Source organism: Piliocolobus tephrosceles, chromosome 4 (genome assembly GCF_002776525.5).
Source record: "Piliocolobus tephrosceles isolate RC106 chromosome 4, ASM277652v3, whole genome shotgun sequence".
Lineage (NCBI taxonomy): Eukaryota > Metazoa > Chordata > Mammalia > Primates > Cercopithecidae > Piliocolobus > Piliocolobus tephrosceles.
This window is the reverse complement of record NC_045437.1, coordinates 148,174,058-148,184,142: the sequence shown is the minus strand read 5'-3', so window position 1 is coordinate 148,184,142 and position 10,085 is coordinate 148,174,058. Positions and strand designations below refer to the sequence as shown.

The following is a 10,085-nucleotide window of genomic DNA, read 5'->3' as shown; positions in this document are numbered from 1 at the left end:
TACTCATTTTGATGACCAGAGCAAGAAGAACAGTATGACCCTTGAACTAGCTGAAGAGAGCTATGGTATCTTTTAAATCTTCTCTTAACTAAACAAATCTCGTTTCTTTAGCTGTTTTTTGTTTGTATGTTCTGTTTTGTATGGTCATCTGTTATTCTCCCCATAATTTTGTTTTAAAGTTTATCAAAGTTTATTTAATATGCAGCATCCAGAATATTATCTGGATAACAGTCCACATGTGGACTGACCAGCTGAAACTACAATAGGGGAATTATCATCATCTGGGTCTTATTAAACTTGGAGTCAACTAAGATTCTCATCTTTTTCATATGCACTGCTGCGGAACAAGATCTCTCCAAATACGGATTCATGAAATTGATCACTTGGAACCTAAATGGGGCCTCTAAAAGGTTATTTTTAGTCCTAGCTTATTATATAACATATAAGATTATATTTATTATAAAAATAATGGCATATATTTATTTAATCCTTATATATGCTAGATATTATGTTAAAAATACTTGGATGCCTCCCTCTCATTTAATCTTCCCAACAACTCTGTGAGGTTGATACTATTTGTGTCCTCATTTTACAGAGGACGAAATGGAGGCACAGATAGATTAAGTAATTTGCCCAGAGTTACAAAATCAGTAAGTGGAGGAGTCAAGATTCCAACTCTGGCTGTCTGACTTCAAAGCTGTCTTCTTCTGTATCTGTATCTTACGTTGATTTGTGCTAATTTAAATTAGGGAATGACTTAACAATATGTAAAGATAGTACCTTGAGCACACCTAGTGTTCTTCTGAGAATCTCAGAAGGCTTAGAAAGATAGCATTTTTTTTAAAGGAAATAAAGCCAAAAATATTAGCACTTTCTCCACCACTATATTAAGTTTTTTCAGAGAAAGGACCACCTTTTTTCATCTTTGAATACTCTGTATCTAGCATAGTATCTAAATCATGTTTATGACAGTTACCAGTTTATTGCTTTTCTGCTCCAAATCTACTCTTTGCATGGTTTTGCTATACTGAAGCTGAACCCTGAAAACATTTCTATACCAGCTGATATGAAGTAACGTTTGTCAATAGAGGGCGCTGGGGGGACACTATCAGAGGAAGGGGCATTTCTTTGGGGTTCTCTCTCTTTTTTTTTTTTTTGAGACGGAGTCTCGCTCTGTCGCCCAAACTGGAGTGCAGTGGCCGGATCTCAGCTCACTGCAAGCTCCGTCTTTTGGGTTCACACCATTCTCCTGCCTCAGCCTCCCGAGTAACTGGGACTACAGGCGCCCGCCACCTCGCCCGGCTAGTTTTTTGTATTTTTTTAGTAGAGTCGGGGTTTCACCGTGTTAGCCAGGATGGTCTCGATCTCCTGACCTTGTGGTCCGCCCGTCTCGGCCTCCCAAAGTGCTGGGATTACGGGCTTGAGCCTCCGCACCCTGCCTCTTTGGGGTTCTTGTACTTTTCTTGTGGCTCCTATGTTTCTTCTTGCTCCTGTGGTGCAGTGGCCACTGGGCAGCTCCCTGTGGAGACCTGCTGGTGCACACCTTTTGGCGAGTTTTGCTGGCACTCCAGCAAAACTTCCAGAGAGTTTCACCAGCATTCTAGTGGGAATGAAGCACCTTGGTGAAATTCTTCACCATCCAGTGGGCCACGGCCACATCTCAAATGCAGCCTGAATCTCATCTTGAGAGGATGTCTTCTTTCAAGTGAGTTCCTTCCTTGAGTACTCTCCTCAGCTTGGAAGATAGTAGTTGCTCCCTACACCTGCTATTCCAATGTTTTTTAGAGATCTCCTTACCCTTCTTAAAGTTAATGCCTTTTACTAGTTAACAATTCTTTCCATTAAAATGTCCCCTCTGTTCAAATGATTGGTGTGGTTTCTGTCTCCTGACTGAACCCTGACTAATATAGACAATAAATGGTTAATGGATAGGCTGGGCATAGTGGCTCACACTTGCAATCCCAGCACTTTGGGAGGCTGAGGCGGGCAGATCACTTGAGGTCAGGAGTTTGAGACCAGCCTGGGCAACATGGCAAATTCCTGACTAAAAATACAAAAATTAGCCAGGCATGGTGATACTACTTGTCTGTAGTCCCAGCTACTCAGGAGGCCGAGGCAGGAGAATCACTTGAACCCAGGAGGTGGAGGTTGCAGTGAGCCAAGATCACGCCACTGCCCTTTAGCCTGGGTGACAGAGTGAAGTTTTTTGGAGTTATACATTTTCTCTTTCTTCCTTTCTTTTCTTTCTCTCATACCTGTCCTTCATTTCCTTCCTTTCTTTCCTTCTTTCTTTTCCTTCCTTTCTTTCCTTTTTTCTTTCTTTTCTTTTTTTTCTTTCTTTCCTTTCTTTCTCTCTCCCCCTATTCACTTTTCTTTCTTTCCTTCCTTCCTTCTTTCTCTGTCTTTCTTTCTCTCTCTTCTCTCTTTCTCTCTTTTTTCTTCTCTCTTTTCTCTTTTCTTTTCTGTTTTCTCTTTTCTTTCTCTTCTCTTCTCTTCTCTTCTCTTCTCTTCTCTTCTCTTCTCTTCTCTTCTCTTCTCTTCTCTTCTCTTCTTCTCTGTTGCCCAGGCTGGAGTGCAGTGGTGTGATCTCGGCTCACTGCAACCTCCCCCTACTGGGTTCAAGCAATTCTTTTACATTTTCAAGCAATCTGTAAAACCTACCTCTTTTTGGCCAGGCACAGTGGCTCATGCCTGTAATCCCAGCACTTTGGGAGGCCAAAGTGGGTGAATCACGAGGTCAAGAGATAAAGACCATCCTGGCTAAAGTGGTGAAATGCCGTCTCTACTAAAAATACAAAAATTAACTGGGTGTGGTGGTGGGCGCCTGTAGTCCCAGCTACTTGGGAGGCTGAGGCAGGAGAATTGCAGAGGTTGCAGAGAGCCGAGATTGCGCCACTGCACTCCAGCCTGGTGATACAACAAGACTCCATCTCAAAAAAAAAAAAAAAAAAAAAAAAGCCTTCCTTTTTTTCACCTCAATTAAGTATACAGCAGATTTCAGTGGTACCAAGGATATGGAAACGTATTTCCCTCTCATGTGCTCTTTCTGCACAACCATCTTGGATTTGCAATTTTGTCCTGTATTAGCAGAAACAATCTGCCCAGTCTTAAAACTTGTACCATTTCCTGGGTCAATAGCACGGTCCCTAATGCAGGTGTTCTATTTTGAGAATGCAATAGATTTTACTATTCATTTCCACAGGAAGTTGCTAAACTCTTAATACAGTTGATATTCCCAGGCTCTGAACAGTCTTGTTTTCTAATCCTTGCAAATTATATACAAGTTAGTACATAATATGTTCCTACAACTTATTTTGGAGAATAAGGCATATTTGAAAATAATCCAACTTCTTATTCTTATGTATCTATGGGTCAGACTTAAAAAAATTATTTCCTAAGAAAACATGAAATGTGAAAATCACAGTGAAGTGTGTCTCTGTGACAATTGGCACAAATTGACTATTTACATCTCTATCCCCAAACGCTTTGGCCAAGTGAACCAAATCCTTAAATTGAACACAGTTCCAAACAGGGAGTGCCCAACCCTTCATTAAGGCTGATAGAAAAGCACATCAAGGACATGTGAGGTTTTCCTTGTTTATGTAATGAAACAGACACCAATGTTTAGCTGCTGAATGTGTAAATATAGCCTGCGTGACAGTGGGGAGCTAAGAAGGAAGGAAGCAATTTGGGAAATATCTCCTTCCCACATCACAAACATTCTCAGAACCATCAGAAGACCCCAAAGCTAGGTCCTACAATATGTGCATTTTATAAAGCAAACCCACCCTCTGGCTTCGGGCTGTGTGTGACCTGGTTTCTCTTTTTAATTTTATAACTAGGGTGGAAAGCTAACAGCGTAGTATGTCATGGTCAATATGTCAACCACAAAGTGGGTCCAACGTTGCAGAAAGATTCCAATAGTCATTTAGTACATTTCCCTTGTAACTTGAGAGAATGGTAGTTGAATCACTAGGGTCTGGAGTCCCTAGCGTCAGATCCCCAAACCTGAAGCTCTGAGTTCTGAGTCGATTTTAGTGTACATTTATGTACAATGGTAAGAGGAATTTTTTCCTGGGGGTGGAAGACAGCTTTAGGGAGTGGATTCGAAGGAGGGGGTGCCACTTTTTACTAGCCAATATTTCAGTTTTAACAGTTGTCAAACAAATCATCCCTAGTCATTTTGAAATGGAGAATATACAAGTTCTGCTGCTCAGTTGGGCTTAAATATTTCCACATTGTCACTAATGCTTCTAAAAATAGTTTTTGTTAATTTGTGAAAGTGTAGTTGACAGCACATTTTTGTTTGATGAGCTACTGCTACCCTACTAGCTAATATAACAACCCAAAAGTGCTTAGGATTGGAGATTCCTCCTCCCTTCCCATCCCATGATGAATAGGACATCACTCAGATAAATATGAAAAGTGAAGACTATATTTGCATTTTTCTCTTTGTGGTCAAGTTCACTGACAGGAGGTCCATTCTCAGCCACCCACACCCCACCAAATATTTAAGACATAGAATTACTTTGTTGAGTTGGTTCAGCCGAGATGGAAAATGCAGATCCCTGTATAAGCTGCATTCCAAGCAGCAATGGTGTTTAGCTTAGGACTGAGCCAGGAATGGCACACTTTTTAAAAGGTAGATAAGAGGTGAGAGAGGATCATTTCCAGAAAGTGATAGTAGCTGGGGAAGCTACATAGAGGCCCCAGGTTATAGCCTTTTCTTGGTTCAATCTGCTTTTTATGTTTTTATTAGAAGTGGTTAAGAACTAGGAATTGGTGAGGGGTTGGGGAGGCAACAGAGAGGAATGAAGTGAAGACTGTGGGAGTTAGGGAAGAAGTGACCTCAAGACCCAAAGTGATGAGAATTCCAAAGGACGGGGAGGAGGTCAAAGGCTCCAGGGCTTCCAAGAGCAGAAAAATTTGCTAGACCAGCCTTGGAGGCAGCAGTGGGCTCCCATGGAATCTGTTCCATTACATTCATTTTACATGATTAGCAGCAAATCAGGCTAAAAGAGTTAACAGAGCCTTCAAAACAGATGGTTCCTGGGTAACAGGATGTCCTCTTGTCTTGTTTACTCAAGAACAAACTGTGTCTTTGAAAACACTAAAGCCTTAACACAAGATACTCATTGGGTCTCGCCATCTTTGGGAAGAACAGTTGCTTTAAGTCAGTGTTTTTCAGACTGCAGTTGTGACCCATGAATGTTGTGAACCAAGTTAAATGATGTTGGAGCAGTGTGTTTTAGTGGAATGTAACAGCAAAATGAAAGTGCCTCTCATCTAGTTTTGTGAAATTTTTGTTTCAGTGGTGTATATGTATAACAGTATGTATGTGCCAGGTTGTAATGGAAAATGTAGTTCTTATGGTGGAACAAGATCCAAAAAGTAGAAAATATTGCTTTATGCAACTTTAGAAGGGAAAGAAGGGATTGAGTGTGGTATACCAATATTGTAGTATGTAATTAGCAGAGTGAGCACACACTGCCCACCTTTTTCCTTAGATGATGCGTGTGCATCTGTGTGTGTGATTCCATATGCTGTGCTAGGCAGCAGCATAGTTCCGCCTAAGGATGTCATAAGATCCAGAGGTTTATTTAAGGAAATACTGCTCAGAATGATAATTTAAAAAATCTGAGAAGCACATCTACAGCTCCACATCAGGGCTCTTAAGATGAAGAGATCCACCCTCTTGCCATTGACTTAAAATTGTAAATAAGTCCTTAAATGTTTTTTGTTGTTGTTGTTTTCAGGTCATATCATATCTTTGCCTAAGCACCAGCCAGTCACCTCAACAACAGTAGCATAATTTTACATGGTTTATGTTAAGAAGAAAAAGTTTCACCTGAGTTATTTGTGGTGCCTGACTCCTCAGGAGGCAGATTTCCTGTATATGTATATTACCCTAACAGAAATGTAGGAGATCACCCATACTGCCTTCTGTTTCCAAACACATTGAAAAATGTTTCTACCTTCGCATTCCCTGTTAGCCTTTAAAGTCTGACATCTGGTAACAAGGTAAGTATAGAAAACTAAGCAGCCACACCTCAGGGATGCCAGGGAAGTCCTTTGATAGAAAGATGAGGCAACAGGATGCTCAGAAACTCAGAGGCATTATCACCTGTTATTGGAACATTTATTAATATTTGTAAGGTGCAGACTATGATACACAAAAAGACAGTGATGTGAAATGACAGGCGTCTTCATCAGAGGTCTGCTTTGCAGCCTGTGAGTTTAGTTGTCAGCAGTACACTCAAGGCTGAGGACTTGGAGACTTGGGTTCCGTTGCCTCCGACATAAAGCAAGAACCTTCAGTAACAGCTGATGCTCCAATCAGTTTTTTGTTCATACACACTGTTGGCCATAGGAATCTTTTTTATCATTCCTTCCAAGGAAACCAATACCTACCTCTACCACCATCACATTGCAAACAACCAAAGGCACACATGTTCATGATGCTTTGTTCAGAGCTGGCCCGAAAATGAATTCACATGATAGGAGCTGACTATGAGACTTACTTAAGACAGCAATGGGAATGTCCCCAGGTTAATGAACTAGAGCATGTTCAAAACAGAGCAGGGAACTACCAACCTCTTCCTTCTAGATCTGACAGGCTCTTTGGCTGATTTGAAAGCAGTCCCCCTGAAGCTGACCTGGTTCTAAAGTTGAAAATGCTAAGTTTACCTTGCCATGTCCTCTGACATTTTGATAGGGGTTTATTTTATGCTGGGGGTTGCTGATTCTTCCAAAATCTGGGTTTCTGGGATTTGCTGTTTATTCAGCAGGAACCTACAAAGTCTGTGTTTATTCTTGACTGAAAGAATTGAATCCACAGCATCTTTCATCATAAATATAATGCCCTGGGAAAAGATACAGCAGCAAACCAGACAGACAAGGTCCCCAGTATCCAGTACAGTGCCTAGCACAAAGTAGGCAATTTGATAGTCATTGAACAGATAGATGAATGGTATCTGGGTTGAGGTGGTCGAGGTCACGTTGGTGTTTTTACTACAATGCTTTGCATCTCTAAAATCACAGACTTCCATTTCACATGTTAGCAATGGCATTTAATTTTCCTTGGCCAATGTTATGCTTGAGTTTGATTCATACAATAAAAAGTATGGACCATTATAATTATCTTAGATTTCCTCTCTGGGTATCTTTTTCTGGTCAAACCTTCATACTAAAGAGACGTTAAGCCACACTGCTTTTTCTCTAACTTGCCTGCAAAGATTTACTAAAATAAAAGATTGATCTTATCCAAGTAACAAAAACAAAAATGTTATGAAATCATTTTGCTGCCCAAATCTAAAATACTATTATTAACCATAATGTCAACTTACTTGGGTCAATTCTTCAATTGCACTATGCTTTGAACAAATTGTCATTTCCTTCCATTCTAAATATGACAGTTCAGTTATTAAGGAATTGTTTTTAGTTAACAATTACTTCAATTTCATATGAAACATGAGCTAACACTCTCATCAATTTTTATTCACAATTATCATTGCTCAAGAGTTCCTGCTTTCAAAAGAAAATTTGTAATAGCATAGTGGAAAACAAAAATCTCATTTTATAGGTAAATGTAAGTATCAGATAATTGAGTAGCATATACATTGTATCCTATTACTATCATTCTCAGTGCCTGAATACTAATCAGTTTAACTGCTTTCAAGCTATATATTTTTAAATGTAACTAAAACATACAGTCTCACAGTAAATTTCAATGGCTTATTAAAGGCCTTTACATGGCATCAGTATCGTATGTTAGAGATGAATGGTGTTTCTAATTTGCTAGCCACTTGGGTCAAGTTTAAGCAGGAAGCGTTAAGTAATGGTAATACAAACGGTCTCTTGGGAAAGCTGTTGGTGAGGGTTTAACATTTTTGAAGTATGTTTTTGTGTATCTTTGAAAGGGGCATTTTATAGGCATTGGGCCAAAGCATCTTAAAATCATGTTCCTTAGTACAGGTATAACTACTGTCAGTGCTGCCTGACTGCTCAGGTAGACTCATGAGGTGTGCGTTTTTAAGGGTGAGTTGAGGTCAGGTGAGGTTCCGCGAGCTGAACCACCTTCAGCTGAATAACGCTTCAGCTGAATAACGCTCTTTAGGACCAGGATCCTGCTCCTTTACGTATGGCGGGTAAGGCAGCAGTATCGTCAGCACCTGCACCGGGGGGCCGGATGGAACTGCAGAAACTCTGCCCCCAACCCACTGAATCAGAATCTCCCTTCAAACCAGGTCCCCAGATGATCTGCAAGCATTCCAGTGTTGGAGAAGCACTGGGCTAGGACCCCAAAGCCTCTGCTTACCAGGGGCCAAGCACAATGTGTGGCATTACTTTCTCTTTCCTTCTCCTTCTGAAATCATCCTCTTTTTATGGTATCCCCTCAGACAGTTTCCTTTTCTTTCTCTTCACTCCCACTCTCAGTCCCCAGATCCACATGAGTTTCCCAGCTCTGATATCCTTGCTTGTTATCAAGAAACCACTTCTAGTGCTCTCCACCTGTAGTCACCCAGGGCTCTCTGCTGCTGAGTAACCCTGGGAAGGTCAAGGCGTGGTAATGACTCCCAAGGATTTATTCTGCCTTCCTGCGACTGGGCCTCCCTTTCTTCATTTATTCTGCATGGAGATGTCCTCCTTCTAAGTTATCCAATCCAAAAATCCAATCTCTCTTTTCCATTTTAAATCCCTCTGTTCTGAAGGGGGGATTTCTTTGTCCCTGTTTCTGGTCATGGAATGCTGCCTTCCTAACCTGGCATGAAGCTTCTTTGCTAATATTTGCAGGGCACAGAAAGGACAAAAGGGAGCCATGCCAGATGTTTGGGGGAATCACAGACAGGGTTTACTTAGTAGAGGGAAATAGTGTGCAGTACTAATGACTCACTTAGCAGACCCCTTAACACACTTCATTTGGCCCTGCCTTTGCATTGAGGGACTCAGCCTGCAAGAGGCAATGGGAGATCCAAACCCAGACCCAGACTGGCCAGCCAGTTGACCCCTAGAAGCAATCTGGTCCCTCTGTTCTAAACTGTGCAGGGGTAAAGGGCTCTGCAAAGAAGTGAACTGGGCATTTAGAAGCAAGTTGCTTACAAATTCAGGCTCTGTGGGCTAGGGGTTAGCGCAGCCAATGGTCAAGGGAACATTTTTGGGTCAACCAGGTGAGGACCCCTCGAAGCTTCTCTGGAGTGGTCAACACCCAGAACAGATCTCTTTAATCAGAAGAGACTGGCAGGGGAAGAAACAAGATTGCTTTCTGGCCATAGTGAGTCCGAGGACCGCGTTTGCAGCTTCCGTTCTTCTTGAGGCCAACAAACCAATTCTTCTCTGCATGCTTCTTGGATATATAGGTGTTGTAATGGTTCTCCTCCAGCCTTTCCAGGAACAAACATTCCTCATTTGGTGTCTGCTAAAAAGATAAAACCAAAAGAGAGTAGGACAATTAGTGAGTGGTTTCACATGGGGGTCCCCATTTACTAGCTGTATGACATTGGGCAAAATACTAAAGCTCTCCATGCCTCAGTATCCCCTTCAGGAAAATTGGGGTCATGGTGGAACTTATTTCACAGGGTAGTCATAGGACTTAGAACAGCACCTGGCACTAAAGAGCCTTCAGTATGCATTTGCTGTTACTGTAAACTCCCTTTCCATTTAAAATCCATTTTAAAGTAATAAAGATGCTACTGATAAGAGCACTTCTAAGAGTCCTCAGGACTCTGGAATCTCCCATGGGGACATCCTGTTTGACTATAAGTACCTTGAGGGCAGGGCTGGATCTTTCATCTCTGTAGTGGCCTGGCACACAGGCATGACCATGGAAAAACATTCAAAATAAGTAAAAACCAGACTGTGATGTAGTGAATTTTGTTGTTGTTGTTGTTGTTGTTTTAACTTGAAGACTAGACTTAAAGAATAAATACAAAGCTGCTAAAATGCCTTTTTATCCTGGTGATTTTCACTAGCAATGTCAGGATTTTGCTTGTGTATTGTTATGAAGATATGCTTGTGCAAAATTTATCCTAAGCATGAACCATATCCTAGAATGTAAATTTTTTTTAAATGAAAATAGCTTTATTTTT

The 10,085-nt window shown here is 41.1% G+C and overlaps 1 protein-coding gene across 14 annotated transcripts in view; it reads right to left on the bottom strand.

Annotated features, from left to right (window-relative positions):
- Nucleotides 1-6,120: 6,120 nt before the first annotated feature.
- Nucleotides 6,121-10,085, bottom strand: part of FGF1 (fibroblast growth factor 1) — a 108,521-nt gene continuing 104,556 nt past the window's right edge. For 10 of the 14 annotated variants that reach the window (XM_023187746.1, XM_023187751.2, XM_023187759.2 and 7 more), the window contains one exon: nucleotides 6,121-9,415. In XM_023187746.1, coding sequence (XP_023043514.1) covers nucleotides 9,221-9,415 — 195 coding nt within the window. In that variant the 3' untranslated portion in view covers nucleotides 6,121-9,220. The remainder of the gene's footprint in view (nucleotides 9,416-10,085) is intronic. The other 4 variants (XM_023187753.2, XM_023187752.1, XM_023187754.1 and 1 more) reach the window with 1 other exon arrangement.